The sequence below is a fragment of the Aedes albopictus genome, chromosome 2, assembly GCF_035046485.1.
Source record: "Aedes albopictus strain Foshan chromosome 2, AalbF5, whole genome shotgun sequence".
In the NCBI taxonomy this organism is placed as follows: Eukaryota; Metazoa; Arthropoda; class Insecta; order Diptera; family Culicidae; genus Aedes; species Aedes albopictus.
The window spans coordinates 424,963,388-424,988,022 of record NC_085137.1 but is presented as its reverse complement, the minus strand read 5'-3'; the positions used below and the strand labels follow the sequence as shown (position 1 = coordinate 424,988,022).

The window sequence follows — 24,635 nt, the reverse complement described above, 5'->3', positions numbered from 1 at the left end:
AACAGGAAAATAGTCTCAGACCATATCTGAACCGGTAGTATTCCGGAACCGGTTCTGGGTGTTCCGCCGGAAGTGGCTAAATATGAAAGTGAACCAAACCCATGCATGCGATACATCATCAAACAGCGGCTTTTTCGATAGCCTGATGAACAGTAGGCAGGAAATTATTCTCGGACCATATCTGAACCGGTAGTGTGCCAGAACCGGTTCTGGATGTTCCGCCGGAAGTGGCTAAATATGAAAGTGAACCAAACCCATGCATGCGATACATCATCAAACAGCGGCTTTTTCGATAGCCTGATGAACAGTGGGCAGGGAAACATTCTCAGACCATATCGGAACCGGTAGTGTTACTGAACCGGTTCCAGATATCACGCCGGAAATAGCCAAGTATAAAAGTTAACCAACCCCTTACATGCGACGCATCAAATCGCAAGCTCGATCAGGTTAATAAAAGAGAATAGTTTCAGATCATATTTGAATCAACAGATAGAGTTCCGGAACCGGTTCCGGGTGTCCCGCTGGAAGTGGTCAAATGTAGTAGATATCAAAACCCATGCCTGTGGCACATTAAACAGCGGCTTTTTAAATAACGTGATGAACGATTAGTCAGAAAATAGGCTCAGACCAGAACGAAGATCTTTATAAAGGCTACCGATAGTGTTCCAGGACCGATCTAGGGTGTCCAGCCGGAAGTGGCCAAATGCCAAAAAGAACCAAACCTATGCATGCGACACATCGAACCGCGGTCTTTTTTTAAACCATGAGGAACGATTAGTAAGAAAATAGGCTCAGACCACATTAGAGGCTACCGATAGTGATGCAAAACCAGCATTGGGTGCTTCCTAGGGTGCTTCGCAGGAGCTTCAAAAATGAACAAAGTCAATGCAAGCGATAAATATGTGTAAGAAAACAAAATCTTGACTGAACTAAGGCCACATACATACAGACGTCTTACTCTACTCACTCTCCATCGTCCTTGTTTTCAACGGTTGAAACAAATATTAATCGTTGTTGCTCGTTTGACGTCTACTCACAACCAACATCAAGCCGCAGTGAAACGCAACCTGATTAGCATTCGGCGATTATTTTTTCGTAACGATGAATATAATAGCAATATGTTACAAATGATATGTCTGTTTATCTGTACTAAAGCAATCTCATCAAATCACTGAGGTGTAAAAATATACAGTAGGATAGGTCAACGTTATATGAGAAAATTATCGCATCATCCCCGGAGAAAGTTTTTTCAATCCTCTTTTCCGTCTAAAACTACTGGGAATTTTCTTATGGGATTTAGTATGGGTAATTTCACTTGCTTGCATTTTTTGTCAAATTTTACATGAATTTTGTAACCTATGATAATAAAATATAGCCTAAAGTGTGAAGAAAAATCTATGTCGAAGACCGTAAAGCAGGGCTGTCCAACATACGGCCCGCGGAATCGATGAATGAAACTTGGCCCAAGGATTGAAATATTTGAAGATATTTCATATTTAAATAAAATTTAATATTAAAATTAAACTCGAAATAGGTAGAGTGTTTTGTTAAAAAATTTCAAAGATTAAAAAATTCAAATACATAAATTTAAAAATTTTAAACTTGAAAGGTACAGCCAAATTTGAAGCAGAATTTCAGCAAAATTTACTGAATTTCAGAAAAACGTTGCTGCTGAACAGCAGAGTTTACTGAACGAATCAGGGAAGTTTGCTGAATTTCAGCAAATTGCAGTTCGGCAAAATTCAGAAAAAAAGTATTCTGGGTATTTTTGCAAAAAATCAAGAATTCTTGCTCACATTTTATGACCCATATGATGTCAGTGTTGTGTTTTGCCGCGAGAACGGGTAATCGGATGTACAAAATTTCACTGTTGCATTCATGCTTTCGAAATTTGATGTCGAAATTTAATGTCTGGCCCGTAGACTGGTGTGGAGTATCACTTGTGGCCCGCGGCCACGAAAGGTTGAGCAGGCCTGCCGTAAAGTCATCTGTGATTGTGAAAGACGTTATATCCTAGCTTGTAATTATCGTCTTGATGTTGATCGGTCTTCAGTGATAGTGAAGGTGCTCAAGCAGTCAACTGAAAATTCTGATATTTTTCAGCCCAGTCTATACGTTTAACGTAACGTCGGAATATGATCAACTAATAAATTTCCCAATTTTATTAAAATTATTGCTTTTCTAAATAAGGTATTCTCAGGATTCAGGAACAGTTCGCATAACGTCGACGGAAAGATCATGCTTCGGAATGATGGCCCTAGCACAGAATCTAGCTAAACAAACAATAGTAGAAGATTCCAAAAACAGGGACCGAATTCTAAACCGCCCGATAGGTAGGAGATTGTCCACATCACGACGGTTTCAAACCAATCGGACTCAATAAATACCAAAACTTTCGTATGACATTTTTAAGTTAGGCAAAGCCATCATGACTAGGAAAGCTTGACCGATTGAACCCTTGAAAAGGCCCCATACAGATCGAAACGTCGGAAAAAATCATAAACTAGTGTTTTCGATTCCCCCAAAAGGCTGAAGCCAACATTCTGAAGCAAAATAAACCCAGTCGTATCCCAACCAAGAAAAGATCATGGGTACATGTTTGACGAGAAAGGCACTATCACCACTAGGTGGATTAATCTGGGTTTTTTTTATTTGTAACCTAAAAACAACTTTAAAGATAACTGAGATATTCAGAAAGGACTTGTGAACAAACTATTCCTTTCAAAGTTCAGGTCAATATTGTCAATTTTTTTCATGAAAAAAAAATTGATTTAAAAATAAAAGTAATCCGATATTTTTAAATTCGGTAGGAATGATCGTTACCGGAAATAATTTGACCTGTATTTGTTTTGTTTCGTCATTTTGAACGGTGTCCATTTTTAAAACAGGGTGGTCCACTACATTTCTCTTCTTTTTATTATCGAACCGTCATAACTTTCAAACCGACTGACGATTTTCAATCTTGTTCACGAATGAAAAGATTATTAGCTCAAGATTAAAGAAAAAAAAATATCGCAACACAAAATTAGTCATTAACCCTTCAGCGCGCGCGCTGTTGTAAAAAGTACAACACTACCAAAAAACCTCGCTTTTGGTATAAAGCGCGAGCGCGGTGCAGTTTCGGTTGCTTGATGGCGCGCGCCCTGGAAGGTTAATATTCAAACATGGTCAAAGTATCAGTTTTTTTTCTGTAATTTTCACAATGTGGGACCACAATGACTATATTTATTATATTTTTAACGGAAGTTTAACTGTTTTTACATATAAAAAATAGGAAAGCTCTTCAAATCGTTTTTAAGCTGAATTTTTGTAAAAACTTTATGCTTTGTGCTTATTTTGTGCGTGGAATGACCATGCGTCTCCATCACTTTAAAAATTCCGTTTATTTTATTCTTTTTTTTTTTTTTAATTTTCATTGAAGATATCATTGAAGGAAAAAAATAATTCCGGACGGAAGTTCTGGAGAAATAGCGGAAGAATTCACGGTTGAAATTCCCAGAAAGATGAATTTTTGAGGAACTCTTGGAAAAAAAACCGGATGCAATTTCTGGTCAAACTTGGAAACTCTTGGATGAATCCCAGAAGGAACTCAAGGAGGTATTCGTAAAGGAGCTCCTGAGAGAATCCTCGAAAAAGCTTCAGGAGGAATCTAAGAAAAATTTTAAGGAACTCCTTGAGGAATCTCAGAGAGAACTCCTTGAAAAATCCTAGAAGAAACTTTTGAAGCATTACGCAGCGTAACAAAAATTAGCTTATGGTCTGTCTCTAGAGCAAACTTATGTGTCTCTGACAGATTTTGGGTCGCTGAATCCGAATCCGGGCTAAGATTTGGTACAGCTCGTCACAATTTTGAGCTATACCTCAATTTATAGGGCATAATATGCGATTTTTGGCTTTTTAACTGCCAGCCATTAAGCATGAAAATATTTTTTTCCGGGCAATCAAAAGGTAAATTGGTCAATTAACATCTATATTAACGACTCATGCAAAATATTTCGTTTAACCAAACTGAATTTGATAGTTTTAGGCGATATTTGTTAGGTACGATATTTCCCATACAAGCCATCCTCTAAAAGTTGCATACAAATTTACATACTAACATAACATGCTTAAATCTATTAAATTTGATTTGGTTAAACGAAATATTTTACATGAGTCTTTTATATAGATGTTAATTGACCAATTTACCTTTTGATTGCTCGAAAAAAATACTACCATGCTTAATGGCTTTCAGTCAAAGAGGCCCAAAATCGTATTATAAATTGATGTATAGCTCAAAATTGTGACGTGTTGGAGCAAATCTGAACCCGAATTCGGATTCAGCGGCTCAAAATCTGTCAGAGACACATAAGTTTGCTCTTGAGACAAAAAAATATTTCGCTGTGTTATCAGATGGAACTGCTGAAGTTATTCTCAAAAAAAAAAAGGAAAAGCTTAGGAACTCTTTGATGAATCCAAGAAAAAACTTCGACGACTTGAAAAACATTTCTAATTTTTTGATATGGTATGTAAAAATAGTTGACTTTTCGTTAAAAACATAAAAAGTATAGTATATAGTATATAGTATAGTATATAGTATATAGTATAGTATAAAAAAACTGATATTTTGACCATTTTTGCTTAGTTGGTAAAATACTTGTCTAGCGAATAAGGGTCGTGCGTTCAAATCTCACCTGATATGTGGATTTTTTCTCAATTTAACCAATAATTTCCCCATTTGTACATATGTACGTTGAGTTATTTGAAAATCATAATTGACCACACGGATTGGTATTATCGTAAATTTGCACTTTGAGTGAGTCATTTCTGCATATCAAAGTAAACTAATTTTGTTTTGCTATATTTTTTTCGTAAAACTAGAACAAATAATCTTTTCATTCGGAAAAAATATCGAAAATCAGTCAATCGGTGCAAAAGTTATGACGGTTCGACCACCCTGTTTTTAAAATTGCCACCCTCATAGCGAAACAAAAAATATAGATCTAATTATTTTCAGCAACGATCATTCCTACGGAAATTGAGCAATATCAAAATGGTTACATTGAAAAAGAAAGTTTTTATTTTTTTTTTTCAATCTTCGAGGAAAATCTATGTTTTTTGAGATTTTTAATACATTATTCGTTCGTTCCAAATGTATTTGATATTTGAATCAAAATAAGACTTGGAGGGAAAGAAGAAAAATAACTTTCTTTGGTTGTCAAAAATTTCAGCTTTCATTTGATGGATGTGTTCCCTTTTTTAGCTTAGGGGTGGCGGGGGTAAAGTGGACAGGTGGGGTAAAGTGGACAGGGTACGGTTTCATGGCTTTTAAAGTTTTTTTTTAATGTTTTAACGATTGAAACTTATGCCTACACAGCTAAAAATAATGAGATTTACACGTCATGTAAACTTCATTTTGGTCATGTAAACCTAATTTTATGATGGTTTACATGATATATCGTGTAAATTTGTGTTATATGTAATGTAAACACTCAGAGTCATGCTGAATTACATGACATATAATGGAAGTTTACATGACATTTTATGATTTTTACATGATATGTCATGTAAACTTCTGTGATATCCCACGCTCCAATCATGTGCATTATATGTCACAGAAATTTACACTCTTTTTTCGATCTGTGTAAGCATGAATTATTATACTTTTGCTGATCTTGAACATTAAAATCAAATAAACCTCTTCAAAATGACAAAAACTTTAAATTCACGTATAAAATCGGAAATGTTGTAAAATGTGGTTATTATTGGCAAGACTTTCTCGTAAGTTATTTTGAAATTATTACAAGTTTTATACCCTAAGCCAATAAAGTCCAAGTAGAAGAATATATTTGACCGAAAAAAATTAAGTTTTGTAAAAATAGGTTATGGAAATAATTTTAACATAATCAAAGGTTGGGGGTAAAATGGACAATCGGTTCAAATTTCACCAAAATTTCATATATTTTTTTTTGCCAGCTCCAGAATCATCAGCCGTCATACATATAGTGAGATAGTTGAAGTAAAAAGTTATAAAAAAATATTTTATATCAACAAAATATAATTTTCATCTAAAACAGTGCTTGTTTTTACACTATTTCTACAATAATTATTAAAGTGTGTTTCAAAGTTTGTATTAAAAGTTTGAAACAGCAAAATAAAGGTATGGTATGAAATTTGATAGTTTGTATCTAAAAACATGGAAATAATATGATGTTATATAACTTTTACCGGCTTGTTCATTTTACCCCATCGATTGTCCATTTTACCCCCACCGACTTTTTTCACGCTATTTTGATGCACGTTTTGGTAAAAAAATAATCAAAGAAAACAATATTTTTTAAATGCAATCCCTTACAAGATTTCTAGAGTATATCATTACCTTCCATGTTCCTCGGAAAAGCAGATGGATTTTGCCGCATTTCCACTGGAAACGACCAAAATGCTTAGGTTGTCCACTTAACCCCCACCACCCCTAATAGTATAGGTCAGCAAAAAATAATAAAATATTCCTAACAATTTCATATTTCACTGAAAATTCAAGATTTGAAAGTTTTAGGGAAACAACAATACCAAAAAGATTCAGAAAAGACACTGTTTGGTACAATATGTTTGATTTATTTTGACAACACTTTTATTTTTGAGTTATGATTAATGACTAAAAATTGTACAATCGATTTTAAAGTGATAGTTTACCAAGGTTAAGTATTTTCGTTAGAAGTAATATGAAGAAAATCCCACATTACGCCCAGTACCCATTGCATGTCAAGGACGATTTAAAGACACGGACACGTTTAATGCTTCCAGTGAGCTATTCGCTTTTTGAAGGAAGCACGACACTAGACAACGGACTAGCATGCAACACCCAGTGGCACAGACGAAAACATTTCCTGACAGCTGCGGCTGGAATCGAATCCGCGCTCCTCAGCACGATGCGACTAGATGCTTGGTGACACTAGCTGCACGACCACGAAGCCACGCACAAACATGAAAAGAAGTTAAAATGTCAGAAAAAATTTGTTGGTTTTTGTTCAAATTAATAAGATGATTTTTTGCAACATTGGTTCCAGGGTATTTCAGTGCAAATCAGGGGTGTTCCGGGGATTTTAGGGCGTTTTAATAGTGTTCCAGGGGAACTCAAAGAGTTTCAGAAGTATCAAGGATGTTCCAAAGGGTTTCAATCGCTTTCAGAAGAGTTTCAGAGGTGTTCCATTGAGAGTTTCAAAAAGTTTCCGGGGATTTGCTGAGGCGTTTCTGTGGATTGCAGGAGAATTCAGAAGCATAACAGGGTGTTTCAGGTGGTTTCAGGGGTGTTCCATGGATGTTCTAGACTGCATTTTTACGCATAATTGTCCCATGCTGTATAGAAATCCCTATCTACATCAGTGCTTGAAAAAAGAAGTGTTTTTCCTCAAACGAAGCACAATGTGTTCCTTTGTACATACAACATTCCCATACCAACAAAATAATTGTTTTTACAAGTTATGAACAATAAATAAATCCACTAATCATTTCCGTATCTTCAAACTCGCCGCAGCAAGTGAGCATGAATGGTCACATGAATGCTTCACAAGCCAACCGACCAATGAGAAACAGTAGTCACAGTTGGTTCGGTTTATCTTTGCTTTTATCGCGTGATTGCTGACGATGACAACTGGTGGTATTTTCCATATTCACTCAGATTCAAGCACTGACCTCCATGGAACAATTATGCGTAGAACGGCAGTAGGGTCTCAGGGACTTCTAGAGGCGTTCTAGGAAATTTCAGGGACGTCCTCTCAATCCAATGAAAATATTTTCGGAATCTTCCTGAAATTCTCTAAAAAGCATTGATACGCCTCTGATATATACCTGAAATTCCCATCGGAAACTCTCTGGAACCCCGTAAATTATCTCCGAAACCCTTCTGAACATAACAGGAAACCTTATAATGAAAATCTGACATATTTGTAACTGACACATTATAATTTCAACTACCAGTGTTAACCGTTCGACAATTAGCGAAAACCGATGAGCTATAGCTTAAGGAAGTGTTCAGCATTTGGGTTCCAAACTTCTGTTACAAAATGTTTTAACTTCTCTTATAAAAATGAATTTCATAAAATTTAATGGGAAACATAACAAATGACTGGATCTAGACAATCACTGGATATTCTTCTTCTACTTTGGAATTATAGTCGAAAAATAATTGAAAACAAGAATTGCAGTATCAACTTATCAACGATTGACGAATTACCCTAATTGTGAAAGTGCTCAATAAATACTAAGTTGAAGAGAAGCAGGCCAAGTTCCAGAGGCAACTTATAGCCATAAAGGAGAAGAAGCAAAAAAGCAACATCCCAACTAATGTATCCGTATAAAATAGTTCAAACAAGGGGTGTGATATCTGATGCAATGGAACAGTCTAATTGGTGCCAAAGTGCCATCATATCCCTTTCGTGACGAACCAGCACAATTGTGCTGTTGAGCGGCAGCATTTTTGCATATTTTTTTCATCTGTTTAGACTTTGTTTTATGTGATGTAAACTGTTTCAATAATTGAGCCATTACTTATGCTCGTTTGTGTGTAAACAAACTTTTGTTTACGTTGCCTGTGAGATTTATCACAACAAGGTAAACAAAAAGTGGGCAAAAACCGTAAAACATGAAAAAGTTTTGTCTGTCGCATAATTTTTAATTCCGATTTGTCTAGGTAGTCAAAGCAAGAAATCGAAAGATAAAGAGTTGTTCTTTCAAATGAGGTAAAATAATTGTTGTTTTGTTGGGAAATCTAAGAGTTCTGGAGAGCCAAAGTTGAGCTATTTGTATGGAGATTTCAATTTTTTTGCGCTCCGTCACGAAAGGGATATTATCATCACCATCAGTGCTTCAGCATCGTCGTATCTGGAAGCGCATGAGTTACTCTTCAAGAGTATTCTAGCAGCAGCTGTTTGTCGTTTGCAATTGGCAGATTCCATTCAATCCGATGTCTAAATGCTTTCACAGAGCTGATGGGAGATTATGCCATTGCTTCGATCCGAGAGCCGATAGTATCATACTTTTCCAGATTGTTTTGCTCTCCATCGAGGAGGCTGTATCCCGCTGGCTGTAAAGGAATCAACCTCCGCCGGAGTACGCCAATCAGAATCAAGCTTGTTGTAGGTAACGTAACGAACCAACAATAGTCCGAGAAGCTCTCAGTCAGAGTCAATCAATTCCCCCGGTGGTGTTCCGTTCCTGTTTCCCCATTCGCGCTGTGACGTGACTAGCATAATTAAATTTGAATTCCTTTTCACCAGATTAACTCCATTAAGAGCTGCGGATCCCCGCATAGTGTGAGCTTCTTAATCCTGGTGACGCGATGCGAGCTCGGCGAATCGAACTTCCACGAATCCGACGCGACGTGGCGGTTGAGTGAGGTGCCGGACGGAGTCGGACGCGAGGGAAAATGTTTTTATTGACTGCTAATGAAAATCTTCCAACGCGGATCACAACGCGTTTTTTCTTCACGCGTCCGTCATTTGTTCGTTTGTTCGAGGAGTCGGCCAGAGAGTTCCGTTGCGCGCGGTTTAACAGAGCTCACATTCACCTGTCCAGCTGTCGATCTTTTGATGTGGTTCGATGGTGGTGGTGGCGGCAGAGGAAGGTGGCTAAGAGTCTTGAACAACAGGTCTGCTTAAAAATAAATTAATCAATTTTGCTTGATTGATTTATTAATGCTTCGTTTTTATGAGAATGATTCTTGGATGAGCGTGAAAGGGATTCCTAAACGGTTGGGTCCATTCTATTTGACCCAGTCGGAAGGTGTTGCACGGGGGAGGGGTAATAGAAAATAGTATGGATGAATAACCACTACATAGTGTGGATTTGAGGGTGTAAAGTAGCTCCCCCGTATGAACACTTAATTAATCATTATAGCAACCACTCAGTAGCGATCGGCAGGAGGATACAACAGAGAGAACGTGATCATCCATTAGAAGCCTATAGAGTTGGCTCATTCACACTGATCAAGTCACGTTGGTGCCGTTCGTTTGTTCCCCTTATAAGGTATCGTCGGTTTTCCTGATAAATTGTAGCATGAAGTTGCCGGAAAACTTTTAACACAATGTTTTAGCAAGTCATGCAACAATTTCACTCGAACACCTTGAAAATGTTCATAAAAGTTTTAACGTGTTTACCGAGAAACTCCACAAAAAAATTCCTGAAAGACTCTTTACTTATACATCCGAGGAACTGTTGACATAATTTCCCGAAGGACTTCTGAAATTCCGGAAGGAGTTTTCAGTTTTACTGCTTAAACTCTCCGAGGAAAACCTTAAATTTTGCGAAAAACTGACAGGGTTTTTAAAGAAACTTTTAGAGATACTTCTCAAACAACTAGTAGTATTTCAAAGAAATTCCTATAAGAAGTGGATTGCTGAAAACCCCTAACAATGATTGGAAACTCGCTGAAATTTTCCAAAGGATTTCTCGGCAGGGTGTAGCGATGAATTCATAGAGAACTTAAAGGAAACACGTGAAACTACATTTAGAGTAGTTCGAAAGAAAATTCTCACTGAGTTGTTTTATCCAATATATCCATAAAAAAATCCAAAGTCACAAAACACCAATCCGTTTCGAACAAAAACGATTGTTAGGTTAACGAATAGTATTAAGTGGTAGGTATGAAACTAATCATCCCAGGCCGAACATTTCAATAGGTCCTATCTGCATTTGAGAGGCTCTCTTTATTCAATTTCTTTTTCAATTATTGCAATGTAATGGTAAACTTTTCAACTACTTTTGCGGTACAAATCAAAAGACGATTGATTTGACCATCGTCCTATGCTAGGAGACAATCATAATTCAAATGAACAGCTGAGATATTAACGAAAGAGAGGGAAACCAAAGAGAGCCTCTCTTCTGCAAAACTAATGAGTTGATGTTATGTAGTACCCAAAACGCTGAACTTCAAAAACTAATCATCAACATTCATGTCAAAACATTATAAATCAATCACTTGAGCCTAAACAAACCGGAGGAAAAACAAACACAATGCGGAGCGAACTAACATCAAAGACCTCGCAGCGAAAGGAACCTACCAAATGACACTACAGTTTTCAAGTGCCGTTGCAACATACCATCTTCGCAACAAAGCATCATCGTATTAAATATCACTTAAGTCCAAAGTCTTGCAAGTTGCAACGGCAGCGGCCCGCTAGAAGAATCTGTCCAATCATTGTTTTCCCAAATGAAAACAGACTCGAAATTAGATAAATTAAGAGAAGATACAGAGTCGCAATTAGACGGGTCTTCGCTCACCGACTGGAGTCCTACCATTATGTAGCAGAACGGCAAGCTTCAATGATGGCTTCTCCCTTTTTGTCCCAACCAACAACGCGTTGTCGTCGGAGACTCTTGCTCCTGAGTAGGTATTGGAACCAATTGTCATCATTGCTGCCAAATGGAAAACTAATTTAATTGTGAGCATGAGATCATCTGAAGGCCGATTCTTATGATCAGAACAAGATTTTTAGTTTTTATGCTTCAGCTTCGAAGATAGTTCTACGTCATCCTTAGAGCAGAGGAACGTTCCTCTGTTTTAATCTAATAATTAAGCATGGCTGGCACCTTCGACAGCGATGGCAGTGCCGTGAAGAGAGAGAATATAGAATGGAGACTGAGATATCAAAACCGGTTCAGAACTAGAAGCGGGGTACGTAGAGGATTGTTATGGCCAATGGGAGCTTGAGTACCTGAGTGATACGATGTCATGATTCGATATAAAAGCGGTACATAATTGAAAGACAAAGGCAAACTTAGGATTTCATACATGACTGGAGCGAAACGTTTACTTTGAGATGTTGTTTGCATCACATGTGTTCTCATAATTCGTTGCTTTACGATTTCAAATAAACCAATCTGGTTCAAATTTGCACCATTTAACCTTATGTGTCCGACAAATGATTTGTTTTTTTCTACACAGTGCTTTCAAATATGTGCTGGGTACCCGGGTACCCTGTCGGCTACATAAGGGTTAATCAACTAACAGTCCCAATAATAGATATATGGAATATTTTACAAATGGTTACAGTTAGTGGAATTTTATTAGGGGTACTCACTAAACAGATTAAATTGCTGCGTAAGCCATGATTTTCTGCTTATTTGAAATGTTTCATGATTTTGCGAATGAAATAATCAAAGATTGCCTTGGTGATCGCGATGTTTAATCAGTTTAATCAGTTTACACTGTTAAGTGAATCCCCTTATTTTTTTTTGTAAAATTGAATAAACACTCGAAAATACCAGCTTTGTACGCATTATCCTGTATTTCACTTTAGTTTTTTTTTATCAATCGTTAACCATATCAAAAATATTGAAAATTTCTCGGTTGGGTAAAGTTGGATAAGGTATGCCAGGAACATTTTACTTTTAAATTATGCCGAGTTATTTTTAAAATACGACTAATAACATAAGTTTACGAAATTAAACGAAACTCATTAGCTTCTATGAACGACTAAAACTTTTCGTGCTGATTTTGGAATCTTACTTCATAAATTTCCTGAGTTATTCGCTGTTTAGAAGATTGTAAAAAAAATGCATCAGTACTTTTTACGATAAAAACGAACAATTTATGACGCAGTTTATCATTTTGGATCTAGCATTACTTTTAGGGGCCCATATAGCCGAGGCGGTAAACGCACGGGTATTCAGCATGACCATGCTGAGGGTGACAGGTTCGATTCCCGGTCGGTCCAGGATCTTTTCGTAAAGGAAATTTCCTTGACTTCCTTAGGCATAGAGTATCTTCGTGCCTGCCACACGATATACAGATGCAAAATGGTCATTGGCAGAGGAAGCTCTCAGTTAATAACTGTGGAAGTGCTCATAGAACACTTAGCTGAGAAGCAGGCTTTGTCCCAGTGAGGATGTTACGCCAAGAAGAGAGAGATTACTTTTGAGAAGGGACTAAGTAAAATTGACTAATAATTTAAAAAAATATATCTCAAAAACTGTTGGTTCGATTGATCAGCTGTTTTCGACACTGTAAAAAAATGTTTTATTTTTTTAATTTCTTCGAAAAATAAAACCTAGAAATCAATTATTTCAAAAAGATATTTTATTTTATTTTTTTTATATGCTTTAGCGGACATATAGTGCAGCTTATTGCACCATGAGTAAAGATGGAGAAATGCTGGACAAAACATATGTCTGTTTAAAGAAGGTGATTTTTGAAAAAAGAAAAAAATGTTGAAAAGCTTCGAAAACTTTTTCCGAGCCGAATTTGTTCAATTGTCATATTATACATCTTTATCTGAAATGGATTAAATTTCTTTCACAGCGTGTTTTTTTATTATGTACAAATTTTTGATGTTTTTACCCACAGTGCAATAAGTAATATTGGATAACCCCAAAAAAAAATCAAGGCCCGTGCACAGAGGTGGCGCCAAGGGAGGGGTTTTCCTAATTTCGGCAAAAGGCGGAGGGGCGCCTAGTGTATGAAACGTCCATTAAGGAGTGGTTAACACCTAACCAACTACCATCCCCCCCCCAGCCCTTTGTGCCCGGCTTGTCTAACATAGATGCGCAATGAATATTACCCTCAGTGAATTTTGTTTAAAGTTCTTTTAAGATCCCCAAACATCTGTGGAAGACTTTTCTGTTTTTTATTTTTTTTTATTAACGTGTATCAGCCAATTATTCCGAATTGCTACTTTAATGCATTTTATATACACAATTAATCTAGTCAAAAATTAGAAAAAAAATAATTTGAATAATATGCAAGTTAAGACCTTTGTAACTTGTTAAATAAAACGAAAAAGCTCACAACACAGAAACAACGTAAACTGTTGTATGTAGACATAGCCCAATGGTTGTACTTTCATAGAAGAAGAAAGTCCCACTTGCATTTTCAGGGGGTTTATTCATAATACAATACGTGAATAAATGAGATCTTAGATTGTTTTATTTAAAAGAGAAGGAGCAACTGAATCAAATTGAAATTCGTTCCATAAGTAGAAATAAAATAACGGCAACAAAATAAACTGATGGACGTTATTTATTTTTATTTTTTCATATAATATTTTCACGGCCACCATGCTGTGTACAAACGAGTTTTTTTAACGTTTTGAGCAAAATACAACAACCCAGCTATGGAAAGGCTAATTTTCACTTCATTATTTTCCAATAGACAATATTTGTTTTTATCCAAAAACTGGAATTTATTTCATTTGTGAGCGAGTAAAGGCGCTTAAGCCTAGGCATTAGGGCCAGGACACGGACCAAATACCTGTGTTCCATCCCAGGAAGCGAAGGACCAAGGGGTGGCATTAACCTTCTTAGCATCGTCACCCCCATCGATTTTCACGTATTTTGCATTCTAAAAAGCTGAGCGGTTGGTACGAGATGTCCCCACTCAAAAGCTTAATTGTTAAACCACAACGCTGCACAGTAGGCCTGGCCGCTTTAATGTTTGTAATGCATTCCCGATGTACTGCAAACATTAATAATGACAAGAAAAATGGTAGAATTAGTCGATTCTATCATTTTCCAGGATTCTTTCAATGAATGGCTGTGTATGTGTAGACTAGACTAGAAAAACTGGAATTTATTTCATTTGTTTAAATTTTTTACGTCAATTTTTCATTTTTTATTTTGTCTTCATTTGAAGAAATTAATATTTCATTTAATAACCATTATTATGAAAGCTTTGCAGCAATTGTGATCGTCAGATGGTGCGGAAATCTAAATATATCTGTATTATTGCCAAAACAAACAAATCCTCTAATAAATATCCAATCCTACCCTTATACGGGATATAGATTGATCATTCAAGTACTATTTCTTTTCTGGGCAATCAAATCTTTTATATTTTCGAATAATTTTAAGTAGGGTAAACATACCAATAGTGGTGCTATTAGTAGCTCCTTGTAATGAAATAATTGAATAGAAAGGATAATACCAGAAAATAAAAAGTCTGAAAACGTTAATCACTTGTTTTTCATTTAAATTTGCTTGGAAAAATGTAAATCACTTGCACCAACTATAGGTACGCGGTTCCTATTATAGTGGTAAAATTCAACATTGGTTCCTATAGTGGCGCATCCTATTGAATTCCTATTGGATCCTCCACTATAGGAACACTACCCCCACTATAGGTACAAAGGAGCAAAACATTTAGGAAAAATAATTGTTTGAAATAGGTTTTTTGACAATTCCTTAACACAAAATTGAATTAATGTTATCAATTAACACGCATGTATTGAAAATTAAATTTGCGAGCTTTTAGGCCGAAATAGTGCAAAATTGCCACTACATACCACCACCATTGGTACTACCTCCTCTAAGATTTTTGTCCCTACTATTACATTATTATTAATATTTATTAAAGACACTTTACCACTTATGTGGCATTCGTGTCTTGTTTCCCTGCTGTTCTTTATATCTCAAAAGGGTTTTAAGTGTAAATATTCACGCTTTTTACATTGTTTTCAAAATCATTGAAAAATTGATGTTTTTGTTCAGATGTCATTGTTTCTTTTGTATTGAATCGTAACAATATACATATTTAAATTTTTCCTCAATCATTCTATAGTACAAGAGTTTTGGGGAGTTATATACATAAGTGACCCGATTGTGACAGCCCCTTTTCGGAACACATTTTTTGCTCCTCTCCAAAACTTAAACAGATATTCAAACTTTTTATCTTTCTGAATACATCCTTTCAGCAGTAGTTTGATAATGATCTTAAATGAATTGGTCAATATTTGTATATATGTATAGAAAAAAAAATCCATAAATTACACCCGACGTAAACAAATTAGACACATTTTTTTTATTAAATATCACTGATTTTAACATTAAACAATTTCTTATATGTAATGTTGTACGCTCAAGTCAAGCTTTTTTTACGCTGTTTTCATTTACGAGGTTTTTTTTCGCGGATTTTTGAATTAACGCAGTTTATATTTGTGCAAATTTACAGCACTGAAAATTATTTTCGACATATTTTTTTTTTTAAAACAAGATGGTTAATGTTCTGATGTTTTCGTGTATGTATGATTTTTCAGTAAGCTGATTTCCTTGGGGAAATGGTTATTTTTCGTAGATTTTTATACCAAGTTTGCACCATATCATTTTTTTTTTCAAATTAGATACCTAGCCTAAAAACTTAAAGTCGATGTCTGTGAAGCGGACCTGGTGTGATGGTAGGAATACGTGACTATCACGCCGAGGACCTGGGATTAGAGAGACGAACCAGCCAAGGGCTGAAAGTCTCTATAATAAAGATAAATCAATCAATCAACCTGGGATCGAATCCCACTCCCGACAAACTAATAAAAAGTGAGTTCTTCCTACGGAAGGGAAGTAAAGCGTGGGTCCCGAGATGAACTAGCCTAGGACTAAAAATCTCGTTAATACAGATAAAAAAAATGTCGATGCCTGACGCAATTTTGGAGTCCAAGATGGCGACCATCTACTATGCTTAAAACTATGCAATACATATTTGGTATTACGACTTCCGGAATAATAAGTGTGTTCTCTCCGAGTTTTCAGAATTTTAAGATATATGCTATGTAAATAAGTTCAGCGTAATGTCTTTTTGTCTGGGATTTCTGTGATATCAGAGACAAATAGACTTAACACTGACCAATTTCCATACCACATATCTCAGAAACCTGATTATTTGGAGAGTTGGTGTTCTCTGCAAACTTGTTTGGATGGTCAAGAGCCTAAACATGATGGGACATACATAAGATGCAAAATTCCACCACTAAGGGGTGCTAGACAGAAAACAGTTCTTGCATTTCATATACTTCAGGACTCCTATCACTTAGAAAGTTGGTTTCTTCAGCAAAGTTGTTTGGCAGGCCAAGGACTTACGGTTGATGGACCGTTTATTTCGAAATTCTGCTACTAGGAGGCGCTAGTTACACATTTGCAAAACCATTCTAATGATAAAAATTACGCAGAAATTATTCAACATGCATTATTTTTTTCCTCTGTACATATTTAAGTCGAGTCAAATGCTTCACAAAGATCAATATAATAGTCATAAATGTCCATAATTTAATTTCATTGGGTGCATTTAATCCTGAGAAATAGCACTCAAACGAACAACATTCTAATATGAACCATTTTACTAGAAGCGCTTTAACTTTATGTACAGTTATCCAATCAAATATGTACCATTAATAGCTAACTAGTTAAGCAACTAGCAGTTTAAATTTGAGAAGTTGTGGTGCATTTTATAAAAAGTTACAGCTTGTATTTTCTGAATATTAGTTGAATTTTGCATGCTCATGCCTAGTGACAGAATCTTTAACCAATTGACTAATCAACTGAGAGGTGTTGATCAACCAAACAATATTGCCGAAGACACCATCTTTCTATGTGATCAGGATCCTGAGATATATGAAATATAAAATATGTTTGTTCTCTATCGGCACCTAGTGGTGAATTTATGAAGTATACGGCACATCATCCGTAAGTTCTTAACCAGCCAAACAGTTTTGCCGAAGACACGCCTCAAAAATCCTCAAAAAAATATTAGAAAGCACCATCAGTGATTTACAAAAAAAAATGCATCGTGAACAAGTAGAGTGCCAGAAATATTTTCCGAAACTCCGTCAGAATCAGTTATTTTTTTTAAACTACTGATGTTAAAATATCGCCTTAGATATGCTCAAAAACATCAATTTTATGTCTAAATTGCAAAGCCGGTAGCGTCGGATCACTTTTTTTCTTCTTCTTCGGATCACTTTGCAGTTTTCTAATGTTTTGATATGTTTTATAACAATTTTTCTTCTTTTGAATGCTAGCAAAAGATATTTTTAAGTTAACTCAAACCCCTAATATCAGCATTTGAATAGACTACGGTTTTTGGAGAAAATCGCCTATAACATTTGAATCATAAGAAATAACCACCTCCTTCGCGCACGAAATGACGTTTTCAAATGCTTTATAAGTGATTTTGGACGACTTGAGAAATTGAAACTGAAAAAGTTACAGTCAGAAAAAAGATTTTCTTGAATTAGCCTAAGCTAATTCAGAAATTTATCTCTACATCTCTACATAGTTATTTTAACTAAAAAAAAGTTTGGTTTCCAATATCTTTGAAAATATGGACCACCCTAATTTTCATGTTTATTTAAAAGAAGGACTTATAATAATAAGGAACAAGTTTGGAAACGACCATTTTTGTCTCCAGAAGTCATTTGAAGGCACTGAATGTATTTTTACTCGTACATCTGGGCCCTGGGCCACTGTGAAATTATATGATTGTGAGGCTACTGCTATCTGATACGCATAGCGAAAGCGAGAGGGTTCTCGAAATTTGTCTGATGCATCCTGGTATCCCTTTAGGCAAATTGTTGCAGATCTTGTGTTTTCCTAGTGAGACAATGACGCTTTACCAAGAAAATCCGTTCATGCATGTTTAGGTATCCAACAAGGTCCTGGAGACACAAAAATATCATAGGAAAGCATGAGAAGGACTTTGTGGATTTTCCACTGAATTGAACTGAACACCTCAAAAGATAAGATCTAGATATGAAGTATTCTAGATTGTAGTTAAATGATTTTTTTAGGGATTGCGAATAACTGGTGAGCTCGTTTCATGCTGCTATTCTGACTAGCTGACAAACTTTGATTACAAAACGCCAAAATTTAGACATTATTTATGTCTATAGACGTTTGCCACTATATGTGGGAGCAAAATGAACCGTCGATTTTCAATTATAACCATTTACTTTGTTCAATTTAAAAACACTGATTGTTTCTCAACATCCGTCGGATGTACAAAAAGTAGAATATTCACTTATAGGCATAAACAATCTCCGAAGTACATACATCAATACAGATTGTAATAAGAAGACAGTTGACATTATGCATTATTGGTACCTTTTTCTAGTAACACGAGGACTCTTTCAATGACTTCAAGTTCTCACAACCCTAACCAAAACCGCAAAAAAGAACGTGGGCAAGCAGTTTTCAAACAAGCACCAAAACCAAACAGTTAGTACTCAAGCCCAAACCTCAGGGGTCACCACTAGGCGAGTGTGACAGACCCCCATCGGTAAAATCACACCATTAGTAGTATCCTACCTCCATTTTCACAATTATTCAAACCTAGTATTGCGTCGATGGTGTGCCGCGGGGTGAGCGTTTGACCGCCGGGTCCAAACTTTTTCGCCGTATCTTTGAGGAAAAATCCGTTCTCTGCAAAGGAACGACAGAACAGAAGACAGTGGGGTGAGAATGGTCCAGGTGAAGTTCCCCCGAAATGACGTTGGGTTGAACTCGTACCTTCCCGAAAGTTTTCCTCGATATCCAGATCCAGCTGACCGCACTCTTTCAACTTTTCCATGATTTTGTGGAAATTCTTCGCATCACGCATGTTCTCTAGCAGCTTCTGCACATCTTCCGCCTCGTTCGGGGGAAATTTGTTCCGCGCGATCAACTTCTCGACCAAGTTCTGGAAGATTTGCTTCTGAACGTCCGACAAAGATTTGACGTCCATCGTACAGTTGGACAGAGTGTTGATCACAACACTTCACGATTTGTTTCGATGGGTGGAACTCAAACTTCTTTTCACTATTGCACTACTAGATTCACACTTGACATCAATGTATGTCGTTCATTAAGATCCATCAAGGACTTCTGTGCACTGATCTCCCAGGTAAGGCCTTCAAACTAACTTGGAAATTCCGGAAGTCACTCAATTAGCTTCACTCACAAACAAACAAATTATTCACCGCGATATGTAGTTCGTTGCACACTTGTTAAACTCTCTTCCGGTTACTTTCCCGCTTCACAGTTTTCCCAGGTTCTCTTCGATCCCTAATCCAGGAATTTCCCACCAGTCACGCAATCTGAACACAACAAACGGCTCACGCGATTTTCCGCCAAAGCCGCAATCAAAAAATTCCAATTCAGCCGTCTTTTCCTCGACAATTCAAATCACTCGCGCGCGTATTTCAAAACTCAGCGCTATGTTTCTAAAACTCAAAAATCCACTATTCATTCCCAGTAACAGTATTGCAGTTGCATTCCATAGGTAGACACACTGCGCGGCTTCCGAAACAGTCGCTAGTCACGTTGTTGCACAAACCAACCGCCGAAAAAAACGAACGAACGCACCTACTGCCGAAAGCTTGCCTCCATAGAGCTTCTACGAACTAACGAACGAACGAACAAGCGAACGACGGAACCAGACACAACTTGACGCACGAAAGGTAAATCAACATCTAGCCAGCCGTATCCTTGGGTATGCTTTGGCCTAGGCACGCTTCCAACTCTCGGTGGCCGTGCCGTGCCGCTGTACGTGTGGTACGTGAGCCCAGGGCGGTGATGGGGCGGTACGACGAGTAGCGAGCTCTCGCTCGCTCTCTCACGCAGCTTGTTTGGTATGGTTGGTAGCGTCTGTATGAGCTCCGGAAACCGGTCGGTGCGGAAGGCCAGCAGGGGGTAGAACACCAACACCAACTTCGTTCGCGCGAGTGCCGTGATTTAGGGCACTCACCGAGCGCTCAACTTGGTGTAAATATTAGTGTGTGAGTACGGATAGAGCAGCATAACAATGTTGGTAGGCAGCATAGCATGGCATATGGTTGATGTTGGTAATTGCTTTGGGTGATGCTGCTGTTGCATACCATGGCATGCAATGGCAATGTGAGTAAATGTTTTTCGAGAGCGAGGATTTAATTCGAAACATGGCTGAAAGATGTGGTTGGATGGTGTTGGTTTGAAGAATTAAAAGTATTAGCAACTGTCGAACGGGAGTAATAGATAAAAGCTTGATTGAAGTGTGATGTATGGTTTGAACTAAAGCAAATTAAAGGATTGTCAGATGTAAGGAAGGTCAAAACATTTTGAGCTGGCTTCTGAATATGTATCTCATCAAAAAGTGGTCTACTGCGAAACTAACGTGCATTCTTTAATTTTGGTTAATTGTATCATTTACGTCACACTAGAGAAAATTTGTTTGACGATGTACATTGATTTTTTAAAAAGATCTATGTCCTAAATAAATAAAATTCTTACCACGATAATGTCAACTTTCTGAAAATGTTAACCAAGTGTTGGAATCCTTTATCAGTTATATTGTTCAGTACCTATCAGTAGCAGTTACTTAGTGTCATAAGAAAAATCTTTATCTGACCACTATCGTTACATCTTTCTTAAACATTAAAATCTTACTTTGCAAACTTTCCGTTTCAGTAATCCCCGGTCAACAGACTGGGATCTCTTTACTGATTTAGTTGCGGTCAAATTTTATGGATTCTCGCCATCCATTAACATTTCAATTGATTTAGATGATGCCGTTGATACTACAACGTCCTTCATATTGAAAGTTTGAAAAAGCTTACCCTCTGCGGTCCACAAGACCACAAGAAGAACCCCTTGGTGGAACCCTGATCTAGCCAAGCTCAGGAAACAATGTAGAAAGAGTTGGAACAGGCTACGGTCAACTGGATCGGAGGCTTTCAGGCCGGCTCGTAAGGCCAAATGCCGAATTCTGGATTGTTTCAGTACACACTTCCCCGGATGTGTGGATATTACATCGTCTGTGGATGAACCTGATGTCTTGCCTTGTAGTTATGATTTTCTGCCTTCATCTTGGAGTATCGTAACTATTGCATCGATTGAATAGGCACCAAATAACTTTACTCCTTTCAAATCTCCTGGGGCAGATGAGATATATCCCATTTTGCTTTAAAAAAGTTTTGATTATTTCAAACATGTTTTGAAAAAAATCTTTCTCGCTGTCTTGCTACAGGGTATATTGAGGTTTATTCCGAAAATGGGTCGTGCGTCACATTTAGAAGTATAGAGTTTCAGACCTGTCAGTTTACCTCTTTTCTTCCGAAACGCATTGTCGATCATCACATGCGTGATGTTCATCTGGCCAATGTGCCTCTTTATGTGAACCAACATGCTTACCAATCTAGATTATCGCGCTCAATCAATGCTCGCCAGGTCACCCTCCACCTGGTCCGCCCATCGTGCTCTCTGCGCTCCACTCCGATCAGTTGCAAACACCAGCTTTGCAGGGTTGTTGTCCGGCATTCTTGCAACATGCCCTGCCCACCGTATCCTTCTGGCTTTGGCCACCTTCTGGATGCTGGGTTCGCCGTAAATTGCAGCGAGCTCGTGGTTCATCCTTCTCCGCCACACACCGTTCTTCTGCACACCGCTGAAGATCGTACTTAGCACGCGTCGCTCGAAAACTCCGAGTGCTTGCAGGTCCTCCTCGAACATGGTCCATGTCTCGTGCCCGTAGAGGACCACCGGTCTTATTAGCGTTTTGTACATGGTGCATTTGGTGCGTGGGTGAATCTTTTTCGACCGCAGTTTCTTCTAGAGCCCTAGTAGGCCCAACTTTTGCAGATGATGCACCTCTGAATTTCACGGCTCACGTTGTTGTCAGCCGTCAGTAAGGATCCGAGATAGACGAATTCCTCCACCACCTCGAACGTCTATCGTAACATTACTACCCAGACGGATCCGATCGTGTTCGGTTCCGCTTACCAGCATGTACTTTGTTTTTGAGACATTCACCACCAGGCGACCTTTGCTGCTTCGCGTTTCAGGCGGGTGTACAGTTCTGCCACCGTTCCAAATGTTTTGGCAATAATGCCATGTCGTCTGCAAAGCACACAAATTGTCCGGATTTTGTGAAAAGCGTTCCCCGGCTGTTGAGCCCGGCTCGTCACATCACACCTTCCAGAGCGATATTGAAGAGTAGGCATGAGAGCCCATTACCTTGTCGCAGTCCCCGGCGAGATTCGAATGAACTGGGTAGTTCACCCGAAACCCTTACGCAGTTTTACACACCGTCTATCGTTGCTTTAATCAGACTTGTCAGCTTCCCAGGAAAGCCGTTTTCGTCCATGATTCTCCATAGCTCTGCGCGGTCGATACTGTCGTATGCCGCTTTGAAGTCGATGAATAAGTGATGCGTTTGGACCTGGTATTCACGGCATTTCTGGAGGATGAAGCCGGCTTGATAACTTCCCACGAACTCATTCGTTTTAGGTGACAGACGACGGAAGATGATCTGGGATAGCACTTTGTAGGCATAATTTTATCGATACTGAATCTGAATCTCTACCAAATGAGTCAGTGGAGTCCGTTCTGTCCGTGTCGTGTCCGTTTGCGGCTGTTCGGGTTCGTTTGGAAGTTGACCATCAATGTTAACTTCTTTTCCCGATCAGCCTAGATAGCTGTGTAGTGTCGGTAGCGGTTGTCTCAATTGGCTAAGAATAACACTACGGACCGCCTGATCCAGTGGTAAGAGTCCACTAAACAGGTGACCCCTAATTCATGGTGTTATGCGGCTTTATGCTTACCGTGCCAAAGAATGAATGGTTAGGGGGGTCTAATAAAAACCTAACCACAAACGGAGCCTGTGGAGAATCAGGGCGTCCTCCACAGTATTACGCCCTTACTGCGCTAACCGGAGCAATGGTGCAGTGGACCTTGCGTTTCTCCGAGATAATCAGTTGCCTTTCTTAAGTCTCAAATTTGAGGCTAAATAAGGGCGGGGTTATTCAAATGTTGTTAGCTTACATTACTGCCTATATGGGTTCGCTTAATGCGTTTTCGCCATTGGCGTTTTTCAATCGACCACGATTTGGTTCGTCGTTGATTCTTCCTTTTTGTGCTGTGATTGTGAAGAGTGTAATCCTGTCTAGTTTGGGTAGTGGCTACGGCAAGGAAACCTCAGATCAATTTTCAGCGTAAAAAGCGTATGTAGCCCAAGTGGATCTACATAAAAAAGTTCATTTTCGTAGGGTAACTTCTGTTTAGGTTACCTTGTGAACCCAGCTTTGCTTTTTTCAATATAGATGAACTGTCGTGCCTCGAGCATGCTCTATTTTAGAATAACGTTAACAGTATGTTTCAACCTTTCCTTATGGATGCCTTCAAGCAAGCTCTTGTTTTCAGCATCTTTTCGCTGATATTTGGCATCTGAAGTAGCTCAGACATTGATTTGAGATGCTTCAGTTTGATGGAATACTTAGGTAGTACAGTTCATGGTTAACTTAACACAGAATTGCACCTAACCCAACTCTGCATGAGCAGAATTTGTCATGATTTGACTGACTGGCATGCGCCAGATGAGGACTCTCCATTTGACCTTTTCGCACTTTGGAGTGTTCCTTCGCAAACTTTGCGTATTCAGGCGTCCCTGCTCAACAAGCTAGGGAACCTGTAATAATTGGTTGCGATCACATTTTATGGATAACTCGCTTCCATTGCTACTCCAAGAGAGTTTCATTATGGTTTTGTTATTACAACGCCCTTCATTGTGGTATACCATAGCTACTGCTTTGAAAGAAGCTTGTCCTCTGCGGTCTGTGCGGACCGCAAGAGGTATTCCTGAATGGAACTCGGACCTGTTCAAGTTCTAAATATCTTCGGATAAACCAGTCTTTTGTATAGCTACGAATCTTTAGCTTCTACCCCGAGGATTGTAGCTATAGAATCGATTTAGTGAGCACTAAAAAGCTCTGCTTACTTCAAATCTCCTGGAGCAAATGGGGCTTTATCCTATTTTTTTCCAGAGGGATTTGAGTTTTTCAAACATGTTTTGAACTCTTGTAGTTTTCTATTGGGTATTTTCATGGCATGAAATTACTCTGTAGTTTTATCCCGAAAGGGTGCGTGCGTTGTATAAAGAAGGAATAAGTTCC

General features: G+C 38.0%; 1 protein-coding gene across 3 annotated transcripts in view; it reads right to left on the bottom strand.

The window, feature by feature from the left end:
- Nucleotides 1-20,338, bottom strand: part of LOC109410520 (retinal homeobox protein Rx) — a 225,271-nt gene extending 204,933 nt beyond the window's left edge. For 2 of the 3 annotated variants that reach the window (XM_029869694.2, XM_029869696.2), the window contains exons 1-2: nt 19,243-20,338; nt 19,042-19,155 (exon numbers count right to left, since the gene is read on the bottom strand). In XM_029869694.2, the coding sequence (XP_029725554.1) occupies nt 19,042-19,155; nt 19,243-19,456 (328 nt within the window). In that variant the 5' untranslated portion in view covers nt 19,457-20,338. The remainder of the gene's footprint in view (nt 1-19,041; nt 19,156-19,242) is intronic. The other variant, XM_029869695.2, reaches the window with a different exon arrangement.
- Nucleotides 20,339-24,635: the final 4,297 nt, after the last annotated feature.